This window comes from Sesamum indicum, linkage group LG8 (genome assembly GCF_026168435.1).
Source record: "Sesamum indicum cultivar Baizhima isolate 11 linkage group LG8, ASM2616843v1, whole genome shotgun sequence".
NCBI lineage: Eukaryota > Viridiplantae > Streptophyta > Magnoliopsida > Lamiales > Pedaliaceae > Sesamum > Sesamum indicum.
This window is the reverse complement of record NC_142664.1, coordinates 17,624,041-17,643,943: the sequence shown is the minus strand read 5'-3', so window position 1 is coordinate 17,643,943 and position 19,903 is coordinate 17,624,041. Positions and strand designations below refer to the sequence as shown.

General features: G+C 35.2%; 2 protein-coding genes across 6 annotated transcripts; both read left to right on the top strand.

Annotated features, from left to right (window-relative positions):
• Positions 1–12: 12 nt before the first annotated feature.
• Positions 13–7,742, top strand: LOC105168583 (katanin p80 WD40 repeat-containing subunit B1 homolog KTN80.1). Of its 4 annotated transcripts, none has more exons than XM_088883087.1 (18): positions 13–146; positions 922–1,052; positions 1,375–1,492; positions 1,793–2,019; positions 2,109–2,211; positions 2,301–2,371; positions 3,356–3,430; positions 3,516–3,659; positions 3,759–3,936; positions 4,036–4,545; positions 5,085–5,141; positions 5,221–5,831; positions 5,932–6,057; positions 6,257–6,331; positions 6,418–6,530; positions 6,802–6,918; positions 7,004–7,072; positions 7,170–7,742. In XM_088883087.1, the coding sequence occupies exons 1-18, from the start codon at positions 122–124 to the stop codon at positions 7,228–7,230; spliced, it is 2,811 nt and encodes a 936-aa protein (XP_088739213.1). In that variant the 5' UTR covers positions 13–121; the 3' UTR covers positions 7,231–7,742. The 4 variants fall into 4 exon arrangements, 3 of the variants coding, with proteins under 3 accessions (XP_088739213.1, XP_011087019.1, XP_088739214.1); XM_011088717.3 differs by having other exon boundaries at positions 4,030–4,545; positions 7,170–7,740; XM_088883088.1 differs by lacking the exon at positions 6,257–6,331 and having other exon boundaries at positions 4,030–4,545.
• Positions 7,743–10,965: 3,223 nt separating this feature from the next.
• LOC105167912 (uncharacterized) lies at positions 10,966–15,773 on the top strand. 2 transcript variants are annotated; one of them, XM_011087782.3, is made up of 16 exons: positions 10,966–11,269; positions 12,330–12,425; positions 12,561–12,668; positions 12,868–12,903; positions 13,013–13,123; positions 13,321–13,404; positions 13,500–13,618; positions 13,724–13,825; positions 13,983–14,099; positions 14,185–14,250; positions 14,450–14,516; positions 14,642–14,695; positions 14,886–14,975; positions 15,130–15,156; positions 15,258–15,284; positions 15,386–15,773. In XM_011087782.3, the coding sequence occupies exons 2-16, from the start codon at positions 12,366–12,368 to the stop codon at positions 15,533–15,535; spliced, it is 1,218 nt and encodes a 405-aa protein (XP_011086084.1). In that variant the 5' UTR covers positions 10,966–11,269; positions 12,330–12,365; the 3' UTR covers positions 15,536–15,773. The 2 variants fall into 2 exon arrangements, with proteins under 2 accessions (XP_011086084.1, XP_011086085.1); XM_011087783.3 differs by lacking the exon at positions 10,966–11,269 and adding an exon at positions 11,306–11,971.
• Positions 15,774–19,903: the final 4,130 nt, after the last annotated feature.

Sequence of the window (19,903 nt, the reverse complement as noted above, 5' to 3'; positions counted from 1 at the left end):
ATATACATAAATATATTTGTAGACTGTCTTTCTCTCGCGTACGATGATTTGATTCTTCGCCGGGGCGCCAACGACGGCGTGGTTTAGGTGTTCCGGTTCCTGGCCGTAGTTCAAAGACAAGATGGCGAAACGCCGATATAAATTGCGTATCCCCATGACCTTTTTTATCTGAGTTTTGCGTTTTTCTCTATGTTTATGATTTTGAGCGTCTGCATGTAATGTGAATGTGTGCATGCCAGTGTGTTCGTCTGGTCGGCCGTGATATGTGTTTTTAGGGTTTTATATTGGATTTCAGTGATAGCATTGTTTATCTTGGAACATTGATACGTGTTCATGATGTTAAGGAAATACTTTAATCGGAAGAATTGGAAATTTAACAGAGAAGGACTGTAGTTGTCTGTCTTTCTTTGTATATAGAACGTATTAAAACAAGGTTTCATTTATTAAAATAATTTTATTTTTCAAGATTATCTCTTATTTAAAACAATTGAGGCCATTAGTTGTAAATTATTAGGGTAACAGTAAACTAAAAGTACATAAAGGTTCGTATTTTCTACGTAAATTTAAAGTTTCCTGTCAAGTTAGATGCTTAAATTTGGGAGCGGAGTAATTTTCTAGAGAAATAGAATCACAATGGAAGTTGCTCAATGGATAAGAGGGCTGTTGATTCTCAAGATAATCTATTCTAGCTTGTGCTCTCTTGGATGCGAGGTGAACACAACGATTTGAATAAGTTTATTCTTGATTTTCAATTTTCTCATGTGGCAGCAAAACTTCTGATTTTCGTTATTTGCAATATAATGTCTGATCTTTATATATATCTATATATATATATATATTGTGTGAGCGTAGCAGCCAAACTGATAATAGTTCCTAACTGGAGATGATTTTGTAATAACATGTAGTTATATTCTAATGTAGAGGAATTTGTAGCACATGCGGGGAATGTGAATTGTTTGAACTTCGGGAGAAAGAACTGCAGATTATTTATTACTGGTGGAGATGATCGGAAAGTGAATCTTTGGTCGATAGGCAAGGCTGCATCTGTGATGGTTAGTTAAAAATAATGTAGCGCATAAGTTGGCTTTTGTTTACTATTGCACATCTAAGAGTTGATGTTTGGACCAACATGATATACTTCTTTGTGGAATGCTACCTTGAGTGGAATTAGATATTGGAATCAATGTAAAGAGTTCGTCATATATTGATCATCAACGACTGCTGCTCGTTATATCCATCTTTTGTTGTTTATAACTGCCAGTAACCCTTGTTTTTAAAGCTTCTCCTTTTCCACTCTGGGAAAATACTGCATCACACTTTGCATACTTTTAGTCACATTATACAACTGAGTGAAGATGACCCTGTGGTTTGCAGAGCCTTTCTGGCCACACAAGTCCAGTTGTGTCTGCAGGTTTTGATTCAGCAGAGGAATTAGTGATAGCTGGATCATCTTCCGGAGTCATAAAGCTGTGGGATATGGCAGAAAGAAAAAGTAAGCTCATTTATTTTCACTGTGTTCTACATAGGGCAAAATTCAATGTCAGGAATGGTAATTTGCTTTGAACTTTAGTCACAAAGTTGAACTTGTTGAACATGGAATCAAACAACAAGCCGGGAATGTGGCTATTGTTTAATGAAATATTTGTTCCTGTGCCTTATGTTAAACATAAAATCAGTTTTCTAGTGTTTCACTTCTTACGTAGGGTTCTGGCCTTAAAGGAGTCTCTTCCATCCTTACAAAACCAGCCACTCTGACCTTATTGCTGATCTAATTCATATTCTTGAAGTGTAGTTGTTCGCACTCTTTTTGGACACAGATCCTATTGCACTGCTGTTGAGTTCCATCCATTTGGTGAGTTTTTTTCATCTGGTTCCATGGATACTAATCTAAAGATATGGGATATTAGAAAGAAAGGATGCATCCACACATATAAGGGTCATACTGGTGGGATCAGTACAATAAGATTCAGTCCTGATGGCCGTTGGGTCGCCTCTGGTGGTTTTGATAATGTCGTAAAGGTATTTCTGTAAGTTTGTTACAACAGATTTATTTACAATTAGTAATTACCTATCTTTCTTAGTTGCATGCTCTTCTTTTGTTTCTACAGGTATGGGATTTGACTGCGGGGAAGCTTTTGCACAATTTCAAGCTCCACAAAGGACATGTTTGCACCATAGAATTCCATCCTCTCGAGTTTCTTTTAGCAACTGGTGAGTATGCATATGGAGTTTCTTCAAGTGTTTTGGTCTGTCTATATTGTCGATTCGCTAAGTGGAGTATTTTGCCTATTGTGTTCCAGGTTCCGCAGACCATACTGTAAAATTTTGGGATCTGGAGAAGTTTGAGATGATTGGATCTGCGAAACGTGAGGTAGGTTAAAGTTTCCATTATAAATACTTGAAGACTTCTAAAGCTACCTCCACTGAAAGATATGAGATGAAAGAGGGGAACATTAAGCAGGAACTGAATATAGAATCGAGATTTAGTCTATGCTCTCTTATTCTGAAATTGAAACAGATAAAAAGTAAGTGTAATCATTTATTTCAAGATGTGACCTGTCTTTGTACACATTACTTGTATACAGAACAAGAATATATGGCTGAGTACAGAACATAAGAGACTGAATTCTGGTTTCCAAAAGCTAGGAAGTGAATTTTTTAAGTTCCTATATGCTCAATATAAGAGCCAACTCTGGAATGGAAGAATGCTGAGTATCTAAACAAATGCTGGTTGGTATGGCACTTAATTTTTCATTTATCATTTGTTTCTTGAAAGCTTTTGAAAGCTAATGTACAAGCTACAGATTGCCCATTCTATTATATCATCCTAGCACTACTCTCTTTTTAAGTAAGTATTCCGGAGTATTTGTCTTCAGATAGATGTTATGCTTCTTGAATTTTCCATGTATAAGAATTAAGGTGAACTGTTAATGTCCTTTCATGTTGATGAATGTTCTTTGCTCTCTTCAAGCTATGGATTTTGCATGAGACATTTTAGCTTATTGTAAATTTATCCGTTAAATCTGTCCTGAGATAAAGTCCTCGCGGATTGCTGGAAGGGCATCTTGAAGGTTCTATTTTATGTTGACCGTCTCTGAAGTGATACGTTTCTTTGTAGTTTCCCACTCCTGTTGTTCATTATTCATTACAATTAATATACAACTAGTTGATGTGAGTTTTGTTTTCCATTTTTCATATTCACTCTGGGAAGAATCACAACCCAATGTGATTAAAAAATTCCCTTGTGTGCACTTCTCTTGCCTTCTTTCTTCCATCCTTCTTTTTAACCTATCTTATTAAAGTCCTCAGGAAGTTGTATTCCACATTTTTATTTTTTTTTTGTCTCCTCACTCAGGCTACAGGAGTCCGATCAATGACCTTCCACCCTGACGGAAGAAGTCTTTTTTGTGGACTGGATGATAGTTTAAAGGTTTCCTTAGAAACTTAAAACTCCACTGTTGCTTTATTATAAGAAGGTATTGTTCATGTGCTCTCTCTCTCTCTCTCTACTGTAGGTTTACTCTTGGGAGCCTGTAATCTGCCATGATTCTGTTGACATGGAATGGTCAACACTTAGTGATCTTTGCATTCACAATGGAAAACTTTTGAGTGGTGCATATTACAAAAACTCCATTGCAGTTTGGGTGGCAGATATCTCGGTATTGACCTCTTCTCTTCATTATCCAGTCTTTCACTTTCTGGATTGTCTTTGCGCACTCTTGTTTCTTTCAAATAATCAACTGACACTTATGTGTTAGCTTATAGAGCCATATCTGACAAGATTAGGACTGGAGAAACATAGCCACTCGTTGCAGAAATGTGATAGTCGGGGAAGTCTTTTGAAGAATGAAGAAAGCCATCCAAAGCCTGAGTCAAATCTGTGTGAAAGAACACTAGATAATGATTCTAAGGAAATTAAAACAATTTATGTTGACTGTAAGTTTAACTTTTATGTTTACTTTTTGTATGGAAGAAGGTAATCGAACTACTTGATAATGACTTCAATATTTGTTTTATCTCCATATGAAGCTGCAGCTTTAAATTCTATCACTTCAAAGACAGTTGAATTGCTTGACGCTCCTAAGATTGTACTCCCATCTGATTCCAACGGAATCAGTATAGTGGGAACTCAGAAGCAGGGTCCTGCAGGGAGCTCGCATGCAGAAACTAATGAACCTGCTGATAATAGATCTTTCATAGTGCCTAGCAGTGTACCTTCTGATGGTCCTGATGGAAAAGATTTGGTGGGATCTAGAAGGGAATCGATTGCCTCCACTACGGACAGCACTGCTGAATGTGCTAAGCCCCGGCATAAAAGGAGGCTATCTGACAGTCAATTTGATTTGGAGATAACCCTCGAAGCTGTTCCTTGTGAAACTATCAGAACTGCAGTAAGCAGTAAAGAGGATCCAAATGTCTGCTGTGGGCTTGTTGTAGAGGAAATTTCTGGGGAACACCCTGAGGGGAAAAAATCAAGTATCAAGAATTTTGTGGAGAAGTTTGATATAAAACCGTCATTGGCAACCGAGTCAAGTAGAGAAACTGGTTAAGTTTCTTGCTCTAAAATCTCCACATATCCTGCTTCTTTACATTTTAACTTCAGTATGATTTTAATGCATATAGGTATGTATTTCTTGCTCTATCTACTTTTATATGTATGTGCTTAGATTCTTTGGTTTCCTAGGCACCTTGATAGTAAGTCTTCATATGCTGTCTAGTCTTCGGATTAGAACCCCCATAATGAGGTTAACTACTTTGACTGAATCTGTTATGGTTGTGAATGAATTCTCATTTTTGCTTTTACTTCTCTGCATTTGCAAAAGCGTGGTTTGTGTAGGTTTGACTGTACTATGAAAGGGAGAGGAGAAAATGTTAAGAACTTCCAACAAGTGTCTACTCCTATGAAGTATAGCTTGATAATATTGCAGGAATTTGCTCAACATTGTTAGTGGATTGGTAAAAATTATACCAGTTAGAAATTCTCAGGCATCACGTGCCTATTTTGTTCTAATTTCCAATAAATGGGATTTTCTTTCATTTCATGATGCATAGTCCCAAAATTAATTCTATTTCACTTGTTCCAGGTGATCAGACCCTCAATTTCAGGAAAAGGTTGAATCCTGTTAAAGCTGTCAAAGGAGGTTGCTATTTGACACTATTATCAAGTCAGAAATGACAAATGCAAATGTTCTAATTATTCTCATGCTTTGCTGCTGGCAGTGGCTGTGGCACATGGAAGGACTCGCAGTTTGGTTGAGTTGTTTGAAAAAAAGGAAATGTTTGATGTCAAGGAAATTCAGAGACCTGATAGCCCTTCTGTGACCAGTGAGCCTGTGGATGATATTCGGACACCTGATAGCATTTCTGTGATCACTAAGCCTATCAATGAAATTCGTACACCTGATAGCACTTTTATGACCACAGATCCTGTCAATGACATTTCCAAACCTGATAGCACCTCTGTGATCCCTGATCCTGTCAATGAAATTCGGGCACCTGGTATCGCCTCTGTGACCACTGATCCTGTCAATGAAATTCAGACACCTGGTATAGCCTCTGTGACCACTGATCCTGTCATTGAAATTCGGACACCTGATAGCACCTCTATGACCACTCCTGTTAATGAAATCCGGACACCTGGTACCACCTCTGTGACCACCGATCCCGTCAATGAAATTCGGACACCTGGTATCGCCTCTGTGACCACTGATCCTGTCAATGAAATTCGAACACCTGATAGCGCCTCTATGACCACTGATCCTGTTGATGAAATTTGGGTACCTGATAGCGCCTCTGTGACCACCGAGCCTGTCGAAACACTCCTGTCTGAGGTAGAGCTATCTATCCTTTGTAGTTAACTAGTTATCTTACCTGCCATAGCAATTTATACTTTTCAGTCAAATGTTAATCCACTTGTTTGCCTGTATTCAGAATAATGATAAGAAAATTATTATGAGGGAGGATGCAACTGTGGATGACAATAATGTTATTCAAAACCTGATGCAGAATCATGATGTGGTATTGAGTACATTTCGGTCACGACTGACGAAGTTACAGGTATTTTTCCTGGGAGGTTGTTCTAAGACCAGTTAGGATATTGATTGTTGTCTCTGAGTCCTTGAAATCTGCAGCAATCAAGATTCTTTTTGGTGTGCTCTTATGAGCCTAAGCAATACAATGGCTTGTATGTATAGAGAAAATTGCTTGCCTTATGCATTATTAGTTTCTCACAATGGAAAACTTCATTACCTCGAAGGTGGTGAGGCATTTTTGGGAAATGAATGATGTCAAGGGAGCCATAAATGCTCTGAGGAGATTGCCTGACCATTCTGTGGGTATTTCTTGCAATACTTCAATATCTTTAGCCATTTGGCGATCAACCCACAATGTTTGCTTCATATAAATTTGCTGGTCCAGGTACACGCAGATGTAGTTGATGTTCTCATAGAAAGAATGGATGTTTTTACGTTGGACCTATTCTCTTGCTTGCTTCCTGTGCTCTTAGAATTGTCTGAAAGCAAGGCAGAAAGGTAACTGTTTCATCAGCAATCCTGGAGGTTCTTTCCTTAGAAACTTTAAATAGTAAAGAGAAATGAAAAATCAATTTTGGAATATGTGAAAAGAACAGAAAAGCTTCTTAGAGGTTATTCCTCGAAACTTACAAGTAGCTTCTAATTTGATTTGTGGTCTCAGAGCATTAATATTGGTTGATTATTACTGAAGGCAAAGTGGTAATTCATCTTTTACTCTGTCCTGCTTCTGATTTGGTCAAAAATCTTTTCAATTGTGTTGCATGTATAGGCATGCTAGTATTTCACTGGAGATGCTTCTGAAGTTGACATCAGCGTACGGTGCAGTAATTCGTTCAACAGTTTCAGCACCTCCAACAGTTGGGATTGACCTTCATGCACAAGAAAGGTAATGGTATTGATGTCAACTTGCCTGTACATTGCGAATATATCCAAATTGCATTACATTTAATACTTGAATGTTTCACTCGCAGACTTGAATGCAGCAAACTATGCGCTTCCCATCTCCAAAATATACAGAAAAATCTTCCAGACCTCGTGAAGTGAGTATCTTATTCTAAACTTCTGCCTCTAATTCTGGCATTGTGTTGAAATTTCTGAGACTTTTACATCGTATATGCTTAATTGCTGGTGGCGTAGGCGCGGAGGAGCTGTAGGAAGATGGGCACAACAACTACACCTAGTTCTCGAACAACAGTAGCCTGCATTAAGAGGAAGAGCCAAAAAACATAGCTACATTTTACCAGTAACAACAATTTTGCAAGAGATATTGGTGAAAGTGCTGCAATTTTGGTACGTATTTTTTGCTACCTGTTGAATGGATGTGGAGCTATGCAAATGCAGTTGTTTGGTCAGCTGTGGTGCATTCTTGTATAACAGTGGGCATAGGGGTAGACTCTTGCAGCAGTTTTCCCCTTTTTAATATGTATGTAGTCTTTATATACATCAAACATCAATAATCTGGAAAAACGAAAAATATGTATCCAATTTAGTGATAAAATAATAATTATTAAATAAAATATAATGTGTAAATTCCTATTAAAAATTGAAATTGTTCATTTGCTGCGAGAATTCTGTCAAACTTCTATTCAATTTTCAAAGTAATTTGTTGGACTCAAGTGGGTCCGAGGAGATTTCTTGGGCCACAATTGTTGGGCCCATTCATTGATGAAGAAACAAGCGGGCCGATCCAGTCCAACATATGGGCCCATAAGGCATCCGTGTGCATCAGTGGTCAAGAGTCCACGTCAGCTTTTATTTTCTTTTCCTTTTTTTTCTTTTATTGTTTTGTTTGGTCCAGAGCAGAGGTAGAAGAAATCAATTTTTTGGTCCATTTTCCTAGCAAAGGTGGAAATTAAAAGGGTTCCGGTCTGTGCCCATTAAAGGGCAAGCAGCTTGCATGGAGGGCACGTGGACAAACAAGACCCCCCTCCCTCTACTCTACAAAATTTAATACCTCGTCCTCGTGAGGTGTAACTCATTTACACTACTGTCCGTGTGCAGTAACTGCTTCTGCTCCGGATACTATAATATCAATAATTATTAATTTTAAATTATAACAAACTCTACTAAATTTTAAAATAATTATAAATATATTTTTTATTATTTAAAAAATTATTAATACCATAATATTCCAAATCTGAATGGTCGTTCAATGTCTAGTTTACTTTTGTTAGTTTTTATTCATTTTTTTATAATGAATCTTTATAAATTATGAATTATAAATTTATTATTTTTTAAATTCTTTTATGGACAAAATGGATGATCTTTTTACAATTTTTGAAAAATTTCATTCAAGTTGTTGGAATTTTTTAAGAAATACAATATGAATAAAGTTGATAATTTCAAATCTCTATTTATAATTTTATTAAATATTTAGTAATTTTTTTAATAAAGAAGAACATTTATAATTATAAAAAAAAAAGTTGTTATATAATTTAGCCTAATTATTATAGGTAGTATTGTATTTGGTGAGGTGAACAACGTTGGAAGCACTCCACTCCAACCTTCCCTAGCTGTACCATTATACCAAAACTACATTTTGAATTATGGAAGAGGGAGTCCACCAATATATTACGTACTACTCTACTCCATTATTATTTATAGTAATAACTACATTTTTAAGAAAATAGGAGTGCTATCTTAAACCACACCTCCACCACTCTACACTCTAAACCTACACCATTTCTTTATTAATAACTAGTGTGTGTCCCACATCAAAATTTGTGTATAATTATTAACATATTTTAATTAAATAAATTAAAATGACAGAGGTTATGAGTAGTTATTTAGAGAAAAAATATGGAAGTTGAGAGAAAGAAAAAAAAATAAAAAAAAATGGAAGAGACACCACACCAATTAGGTGCTCTTTCTCGATATAAAGGTAAAGATTATTACTTTTTAAAAGATAATTGTATACTTATCAGCGGTTGTGGCTGTACTATATACACACTCCTCTTTTCTTTCAACTAATTATGACTGCTTTTAACAATTTAAGCTTTTATTAGTATTGTTATTATTTTGTCCATACACATTGATGGAATTCAAAGCCACGATTTTAAAATCATAAAGTTTCAACTTCTTCGACTAAGTTGACTGTAGTGGATAGTGAATTGATTAACTCTTACCAATAGATGGCGTGTGTGTTTTAATTATTTGAATAGTATTAGTGGGTATGATTTAAATGCGGTGTTTGGTGTTAGAGGGTGGTTTACCAAACACAAAGAGCTTCATATCTTGCTGGTTGTTACTTCCTACAACACCAAAAAATTAAACTTCTCCCAAAATTGACATTTATTTAGATAAAACCACATAAGGAGTGGGCCATGCCCCACATTTATCACTTAGGTAATTAAACTTATATCTTATCATTTATCAACCATAAAAAAAAAAAGTAGAAAAATCAAATACAAAAGTATCTTACCAAAAATAGCATAATTCATGTGCAAACAAACGACGTGGTTACAACTCATCGTATGAATAAAGAAAAATTAAAAGAAAAAGTGCAAGAAATCACAAGTTTCATCCCATTAAGCAAAAGTGCACATGAATACCATGATTTTTGCTAAGTTCACACATCATTCTACATATATGTGTTTTTTCTTAATGATTGCTACAAAATTTTTTCAATTTCAACCCATATATATATATAATATTTTTGAGTTATTACAAATCAATATTTATCTCTAAACTTAAGAATATCAATACCCGACTTGACTTATTAATTCTACCCAACTTATATAAATGTCGTGACGAGTGACAACCTCAACTCAAACTTATTTATATATTACTGTCGTATGGGGTTTCGGGAAAATTAACGCAGGAGAGGGGACCAAACTGCAATTACTACTTCACTTCACTTCCACAAGATTAGATTATAAATATTTACATTGTAGTGCTCAAATTTTATTGAAACTACAAATATAGAATTAGTTTAAGAACAACGTGTTTGCCGGGGCAAATCAATTCCCACTCACACCATTATTATTATATTATATTTTCTTTTTTATGGTGGGAGTTAATAATAATACTCCATCGAGATCATGAAGTCGAGTTTCATTAAATATTTATTTTATTTAATATGAATTTATAACGTGCTGTTAATAAATTTAATATAACGTGAGTTTATCAATTAAATAAATGCATTTTTAATTTATTAATATTAATGTAAATCATGTCGTCATCATTTCAAGAAAATAAAATTAAATTATTAACAATAAATTCCACATTTAATTTTATTTTATGAACGATTGATTATAATTACATTAGAAATTTTCATTATCAATATAAAATGTTAGTAGATAACTAATTACTATTAAAGTAAATCAACAACTATATTTTAATAGAATTTAAATTCATAATTTGAGCCTTAATTTCCACAATCAAACTGAATTTTATTGAATCTTTTTTTATTCAAATCAAATTTTGTTGAATCGAATTAATTATATAACACTTGTTATATACTTATTATGTAATTAGTTACTTTATTTGAATTGTACGTCAATCATATAATATTTATATTATACTGTTGTATCGTTGATTCAAATTTAAGCAAATCCAATCTAAATTAGATATAATTTTTCCATTAAGTTTACTTTAAACGTTTGTAAACATGATATTAACAAACCTAATCTTGATAATACACATTTAACGTTGTTAATCAGAGATCTCACTGACCTTTTCGGACAATAATACGGCAGTGGTCAACAATCAACATCCTTAGGTGGTCCAAAATCTTTCTTGTCTTTTCCCATGTCAGAAAATTACAGCAGCGGTTTATACGTATACATATACTATCTCTGTCCTCTTCCTACGTATAGAAACATTTATTATACGCTTTTTTATTATAATAGTAATAATAATAATACACACTTAATCATCATTACTGATACTAATAATTAATTAAAGTTGCAGTATAAATTGGAATGAATTCACATTTCTGCAGATGCTTCAGCCATCAAGCTTTCTTTATTCTCGCCGCTCTCTACGTGGGCTCTTCCTGTGCTTTCTCTTCCCAGCTGTCAACTCCTTCTTCTTCCTCCCTTTTCACACACTCACACACACAGAAATCGCCACCGTTTACTTTGATATATACGCTTTTGTATCTATACTTCATGCTTTCATACGTATAGGCATGTACCAGATATACACAAGGAATTAACAGGAGCTTAATTCAGCTTGGAATTTAATCACCTGGTGATCACGTGGGCCTCGAAACAATTGAAGCGGTGGGCTCGAAGGTAATACATACATGTGCTCTGTTCTTCTCGGAATTCCTTTTTGTTTTTTTTTTGGTGTGTCTGCCTGTGGGTGTTTCTTGATGGTGTGGAGTTGTTTGGATTGTGAAATGAGATTGTACCCTTTGTCCAGTTTTGAAATGTTGGTTCGGTGAAAAGGAAAGTCGCGTTTTTTTTGTTTTTGTTTTCTTGGGCTTGTTTAGATTTTTTTGAGTGTGATGTCTGAATTCGGTTAAAGCTTTACTAATTGTAGTGTTTCGCTGTTTGATTAGTCGTTTGTTGTTCACTGAATTTAGGTTTTCGGAAAAGAAAATGAATCTGTTTTGTGGGCGGAGCAATTATGTAAATTGTGTTTCTTGGTTGATGGTAAATCTTTTGGTTGTTTAATCATATCAGACATCGAGGTTAAAGGGGAAAGTGAAGAAGAGTCTTCACTTGCTCCCTTGTAGGAAGGGCATGTACTGCAAGTTATGGTTTCATTTGTCGTCGTCTATATAATTTTAACGTTGGGAAAAGTAAAGGAAACTTGCCGTTACTTGGAAATCGTTCAATTTTATCGAAAAACCTTAATTTTTTGTTATTGAGGTTTGTATTTCTTACCATTCATTCAAGCTGTGCTAGGTGATTGTACTGGATGAAACACAACAATCCACAACAAAGAAAATAAAGAGAAAAGACATCAAAGAAGTGGGGTGGGCTGAGGATGTAATATACTTATAGTGCCTTTAGTGCTTCAGTATCAATTATTGCAGGGACCATTCATCAATGACGTTCTTTTTGCATTCTTAGTCCGTGTTAGCACCTAGACATCAACTTTTGCTTTGAATTTGAGCCTCGAGATGGTTTCTAAAAGTGATGTTCGAAGTTTATAACATCACTCCATTTTCTTTGTCTAGTTTTCAACTATTATGATGAATTTGAGCAAGTTGTAGCTAAGGAGTGTAATTATTACATTATAAAGTCAAACACTTGTTAGCTAGAGTTCACTGGCTATTTCAATTTTGCAGAGTCATTTTTATCTGAAGATGAATTATAACATTAGATATATATGCATTTATTGTAGTCTTTTATGAGACACTGCCGATACCCGTAGCTGCCTATGAAAGCATCAACATCATGGAGGTGGCTGGCGAAGAAATGGCGTTTCTTATTTGACGGGGTACTGCGCTGCTACTTTTATTTGCTATGATTCTTAGAGTCTGTTTCTTGAATAATTGAACTTGTTCAACATCTTTTGGTAGGAGGAATATCACTTGTAAAGATAAGAATGACTAATGTGTAAGTGGCACTGCAGGGAATATGCGGAACAAAGATGAAACAGATGCCGTTTATGGGATTTATCTGTACAGTAATGTTGTTCATTATCTATAGGACCACAAATTATCAGTATCAACAGACAGAGGTATGTTAAGACATAGTTGGCTTAAGAACCTTTTGGTTGTTTTCATATGAATGTGGACGCACAGTTGCATTTGTCTCTTTCATTTTCAAAGAGATTACTATGATGCTGTAATCTTCTTACCGTTGCCCATGATAAGATAATTCTGTCTGCAAGTCTCTCAGTGGTAACCACTTCCACCTTTTTTTTCCCTTTTAATCAGGTGGAGTCGAAATTGCTTCCTTTCTACAAACCAAAGGTATGTATCTTATTTATTATTTCGACTTCATGGGTATGAAGCTTTTCTTCCTCGTTTTCGTCGTCTTCTTTTTTCCTGCTACTGAGGTGCTATCGATGTTTCTATCTAGGCTTCAGTTGTTGCTACGTCGGGTTTGAATAGTTTGCCTCGTGGTATCATCGAACCAAGGTCAGACCTGGAGTTAAGGCCTCTATGGACGACAAGCAGTTCTAAGTCCAAGGTATTACGTAATATTGAATTGATGTGGATTCTTAACACAACAATTTAAATTTTCCCTTCTTCTCTCAATTTTTAATGATCTAATTTGGTCGACTGATTGTTTAATCACTTTTTATTTCCATGCACACATGGCCGTCTCATGTACTACTGATGGTTGAATGATGAAACTACTTCATACTTATTTTTCTGCATTTTCAGATGAGATCACGGAGCTCTAATTACTTGCTAGCAATGCCTGTTGGAATTAAACAAAAGCAGAATGTTGATACTATTGTCCGAAAGGTACAAGAGTCAATTTGATTCAATTACGAGGAATATTTCATGAACGATTACTCCTTGAACTTGCTTCAACCATTGCCTAACCTTCTTGGATTCAGTTTCTTCCAGAGAATTTTACTATTATTTTGTTCCACTATGACGGAAACTTGGATGGGTGGTGGGACCTGGAATGGAGTAGGGAAGCTGTACATATAGTTGCTCACAACCAAACGAAATGGTAAGGAAAATTTCTTGACTGTATTTACGCGGACGCTATCTTCACAGTGTGAGTTTTAATGCTAATAGGACATTATTTTCTGAAAACATGTTTTCTCATGTTCAGGTGGTTTGCAAAACGCTTTTTACATCCGTCTGTCGTGTCTATTTATGATTACATATTCCTGTGGGATGAAGATTTGGGTGTCCAGAATTTCCACCCTGGAAGGTATAGTTGCCTTACATCCGGCTGTCGTGTCTATTTATGATTACATAAAAAGCATAGTTCTATTTTACAGACACGTAACTTGACCTGTATTCACTGAATTCTCAATATTCCTCATAGGTTTTTGATATTCGGTTTTTCTAACTTTATCCTTCATCAGGTATCTGGAAATTGTAAAATCAGAAGGACTTGAGATATCACAGCCAGCTTTGGACCCCAATTCTACTGGTATACATCACAGGATCACGATAAGAAAGAGAACGAAAATATTCCATAGGTATGCTGTGTACAAAATCTGTGTAATCTGACGTCCCAATACCATATGCTGTACCTTTGGTTCTTAAATATTTTATCTTAAGCAGAAGAGTTTATGATGCCAGAGGTAGTACAAAGTGTTCAGATGATAGTGAGGGGCCGCCATGCACTGGGTAAGTTAGCATCACTACGAAACTTTCTTACTATCTGTTGAATTTATTCAATATAAGGTCTGTTTCTCACAACACTTGGCTCATTTGTTTGTTCTACCTTCAACCTTGTCGCTGTTCTCGCTCTTAGTATCTCACAGTTGCGGTGCCAATTTTTTTCAACAAATAGAAGTATATTGATTAATTGCTTGGCATTTTGCAGGTTTGTGGAAGGAATGGCTCCTGTATTTTCAAGATCAGCGTGGCATTGTGCCTGGAATTTGATACAGGTAAATTTTTGGTTGTTTTCTCTTACAAGTTCCTCGGGCATTGGTTATAAATGTGAACTTTTACAGAGTCACTAAGTACTTCTATTCTATTCCCGTAAATCTGACACAGTTCTGCCAATTGCCAGAATGATCTTGTTCATGGATGGGGAATGGACATGAAACTCGGCTATTGTGCACAGGTTACTAATCTGTTTGATGTTACCATCCATTTGTGCGGACATGGTGCTAGATCATTAGTTATAATTTTTTTTGTTCTTCTCCTTACTTCCCTCAGATGGTCGAACGCTAAATGTCTGCTCCATAATGGAGCAATGACATTTCAGAACGTAAATTGGCTTTGTTTATTCTGATTAACTTGAACCTTTGTAGGGGGATCGCACAAAAAAGGTGGGAGTAGTTGATAGTGAATACATAGTTCATCAGAGTATACAAACTTTGGGTGGGCAATCAGCAAGAAAGGTGACTGACTATACTTCCCTATATTTCTCTTTTCTGTAAATTTTGTTGTCCTGATTGTGGTCAAGCCACATCCACCAAGGATGTTAAGCTTCTTGTACTATTTGGCCTTTTACTTTCAATTCGCTGGAAATTTACTGTGCTTTTATCCACACAGGTCTCGAATCTTGAACAGACAGTCAAGGTATAACTTCCTATTATTTACACATGTTGATTAGCTGCTTCTGTTTTCCCCTTCCCGGCCTCTTTGCCAATGCTGATGCTTTCTTTTTCTTCTTCGTACAGAGTCACACTGTTGACGTGAGATCAGAGGTGAGGCACCACAACTCACTCTGTCTACCGATGTTGATGTCCCAATTGTTGAGGCGCTGCTTAAGTTCTAACGTTATTACGTGGATTTGGATTTTATGCAGATTAGGAGGCAATCAACAATAGAACTTAAGAAATTTAAGGAACGATGGGAACGAGCTGTAAAGGAGGACAAGAAGTGGGTCGATCCATTTCCTTCAACCCGGAAGCGAAAGCTTAGGCGGGAGCGTAAAAGGCTATACTCCGAGGTATAGGCAGATCGCTTGTGGTCCACAGTTGACGCGGGTTGTAATCTCTCAGTCCATCAGGCTGAATGTAAAATCTCATGATTAATTTATTTTTTAAGTTCCATGTCATTGTCATTCTGGGATGGTGTTGTGTGGGGTGCTGAGGCTATTGGACATCAGTGTTGATGACTATTGGAGTTTGTAAATTTTATGAAATTTTGGTAGAAATTTCGATTTATACAAAAAGCTGGAAATCTTGAATCAACGGGTGATGTTGTTTTGCTATTCTTTTCGCACACATCTGTCTGAACCGAGGATCAGTTTTCAGACACGAACCATTGGGTTGTCAATGTCATTTATATATGTGATGTAATTGTTTATGGTTGCACTTTTTGTACCTTTGTTTTTATATTATGGATAGAGATTGTCAATTTGATGTTGATATATCTTTCTGATGACGATTTGACATGTTGGTAATACTCGTTTTACATTTGGGTTGTTGAACGTGGATTATAGTTGTGGAAATGGGCGTCTGCCAACGACTATCCAGAAGGCTAACTCAGCCTAACCTGTCCGAATTGTCAACATTTCATTTAATTATGGGCGTCAATTTAGTGGACTGAGTTGCATTTCCATACAATTAACCAAATTTCACTATTTTTTCCCCCTTAATTGGGAGGTCTTCAAATGAACATATTGGGAGGCGAGTTTTGGCTTCAATCCCGTTAAGGTGTGTTGTTAGAAAAATAAAGTCTTTAAACTTATAAATAACTCAAACTACTTGTTTGCAATTGATATGAAGTATGTACATACGTTCATCTATTATTTTTAGATGGTAAATTCCAATGATCTTTCTTTAAATTTGACATAATTATGGGACAAAATGCATAAAATTCCCATATATTTTAAAAAGTTGGAAAAAAAAATCCTTATATTATGAGAATAGGTTAAAAGCTCTCATGTGTTTTGTAAAACTCAACTCAATCGCCCCATCTCCGTTAAATCCAACTAACGGTGTCAATTTTTTTAGAAAATAACGGTTATACCCTTATTTAATATATGTTATTTCTTATTTTAATGACCGTTGGATCTTTTTTTTTATCAAATATTGATCGTTAGATCTAAACAATTAATCTCAACCGTTAGATTTTAAAAAAATAAAAGGTTTAAATTCAACAAATTATTTAATTTAGATTATATATAAATAATTTAAAATTTTAAAAATATAATTATTATTATTATATTTATAACGGGACAAATATAATATATATAAAGTTAAAAAATAATTATTGCCAAATTATTGTCATTTGATAAAAAATAGCTGTTGAGAAATGAAATAATCTAGTCATATTGTGGATAACTTATACAAAAAATGATTGATAAAATTAGAAGGTTATGTACTTTTATTTGCTAATGTCAGTATTTTCTGTCCAACCTATAATGAAATGATTATAGTTATAAATGAAGAATTATCAAAAGACACGCAAATGTAATTTTTCAGTTTTTTTTTTTTGGGAAAAAAATATAATTTTGTATTTAGAAGGTGTTTAGGCTAATTAACCCAAATAAAAATCATAAGTATGATAAGGAATTAATTAAATAATTTATATCAATTTTATAATTCATACGTAAATGTAATTTTATTTATAAAATTAAGAAAACCCTAAGTGATGCAACAAAAGAAGAAAGAAAGGAAAAAGCTTCTTGTCTTAATGGCTTATTTCACATGAATTCCGCGCCATTCCTCTCTTTGCCGCTTCTCAAAGGAAAATCGTGGAAGATTTTCTTCATTCAACGGTTAGTTTTCAAGATTCAACAGCTATTTTTCTTTTTTTATTTAAGATTTAATTTTTCATTATTTTGAAATAGACAAGCGATAGAATTAAAGAAGGAACTCCAGTTTCTCTCTTCACAACTTTTTGCTACTTCTCTTCTTCAAGCGTGATTGTGGGGTTCTGATATGGTATCGATCATGGGTGGCCCGATCTTTACGGTGTAAGCTAGAAATGGATAAAGTGGTCCACGACCTAAGGAATGTAAATAGCCAACCACGTTATTTGAACGTGACCTACTACTTAGAACATTCAACCAACTACGAGCACGAGTAAACTAATTCACATAATGACACACTTGGGTTGAGCATGAATTGAAGGCTTTGTGAATTTGAATCACCAATCTAATAGACTAGATTGACAAAGCAAAGGTTTCACCAAAGCTAAAACAAGTATATAACTCTCCAAAATAAGAGAACACTCAATATTTTATAAACTTTGATCAATTCTTGAATAATTGAATTGTGTCCCATATGCAGGCTGGTATGTGCCTTTTATAGACCTAAAACACTTCCAAATTAACCTTTCATATCCCCAAATGACTCCTTGGTAGATGTACATTCAATAGTCTGGTAAAAAATGACTAAAAACTAAGCATTCTTGGTAAAAAAGGAGTAAAACCCATGCATGACCATGTAAATCTGAAAATTGGTGTTTAAATGCACTTTGAATGTAGTTCAAAGGTCTTCTTTGACCACATGGCTGCACTTGGACGAGCTGGGCTCCTATTGTGAGTTTACTTGGGTTTGAATTAATGAAATTAAGCTCACATGTTGGTCCTCCAATTGTGACTTGATCCCATTAGTAAAGACTAAGTTTGATTGAGCTTGAATTACTTCTTGCATTCTCTTCAACATTTCTCTTCTCATTGGCTCACTTCCAATGGTTAAATCTTGGTCCATTGGATCTTGAATTTCTTTTGGTTGTTGGACGTCCTCGGTGTTCCTATCATCCTTCTCTTCTCGAAAAGGATCGACTCTTCATTATTTGCATCATAAAAAGGAGAAAGATCAGAAACATTAAAAATAGCACTTACTCAATACTGACTAGGTAAATCAAGTTTGTAAGATTTGTCATTAACCCTTTTAAGGACTCGGAATGGTCCATCCCCTCTTGGCATGAGCTTGGACTTACTTTTGTCTGGAAATCTTTCTTTTCTAAGATGCAACCATACTAAGTATTTAAATATAACTCGTTTTCTTCTCTTGTTCGCTCGGTTCATGTACTGTTGAGTCATCCTCTCAATATTATTTTTGACCTTTTCATGAATTTACTTGGCAAATTCAGCACGTTTCTTTCCATCCATATTTACCCTCTCCTACAAAGGCAAGGGCATTAAATCAATAGGTGCAAGAGGATTAAAACCATAAACAATTTGAAAGGGTGAAAACTTAGTAGTGGAGTGGACAACTCTATTGTAAGCAAACTCGACATGCGGTAGACACTCTTCCCAATTCCTTAAGTTCTTCTTCACAATTGTGTTCAACAATTTTGAAAGTGTCCTATTGACCACCTCAGTTTGCCCATCGGTTTGGGGATGGCAAGTAGTAGAGAAAAGCAATTTACCCAAACTTGCCCCACAAAGTTTTTCAAAAGTAACTAAGGAACTTGGCATCTCAAATCGGACACTATAGTTCTTGGTATACCATGAAGCCTCACAATTTCCTGAAAGAAAAGATTAGCAATATTAGAGGCATCATCAACTTTATGGCATGCGATAAAGTGTGCCATTTTGGAAAACCTGTCTACAACAACAAAAATAGAATCTCTCCCCCTCTTAGACCTAGGTAATCCGAAAACAAAGTCCATTGAAATATCTTTCCAAGGTACACTAGGAATAAGGAGGGACATGTACAATCCATGGGTATTAAGCATTTTTTCACAAACTTCTCAACATCTCTACGCATCTTTGTCAAATAAAAGTGTTCACTCAAGACTCCCAAAGTCTTAGAAATACCAAAGTGACCCATCAAACCTCCAGAATGTGCTTCCTTTAACAATAATAAATGAATAGAACAATTAGGAACACAAAGCTGGTTGTCTCGAAATAAAAATCCATCATACAAATAGAATTTGTCCCATCCAATGCCTGGGTTGCAATTTCCAAATACTTTATCAAAATCAACATCATTAGCATACAAATCTTTGATGAACTCAAAACCAAGAATTTTAGCATCAATTATTGAAAGTAAAACATACATTCTTGAAAGTACATCAACAACAATGTTCTTCTTACCATTCTTGTACTTGATCACATATGGAAATGACTGAATAAACTCTACCTACTTTGCATGTCGATGGCTAAGCTTGCTTTGACTTTTAGTATACTTGAGTGCTTTATGATCAGAATGTATTACAAATTCTTTTGGCCACAAATAATGTTGTCAAGTTTCCAATACTCTAACCAATGCATAAAGTTCCTTATCATATGTAGGATAGTTAAGTGTCGGCCCACTTAGTTTCTCATTGAAATATGCAACCGGTCTACCTTCTTGCATAAGAACTCCTCCTATGCCAATCCCACTTGCATCACATTCAATTTCAAAAGTCTTACCAAAGTCGA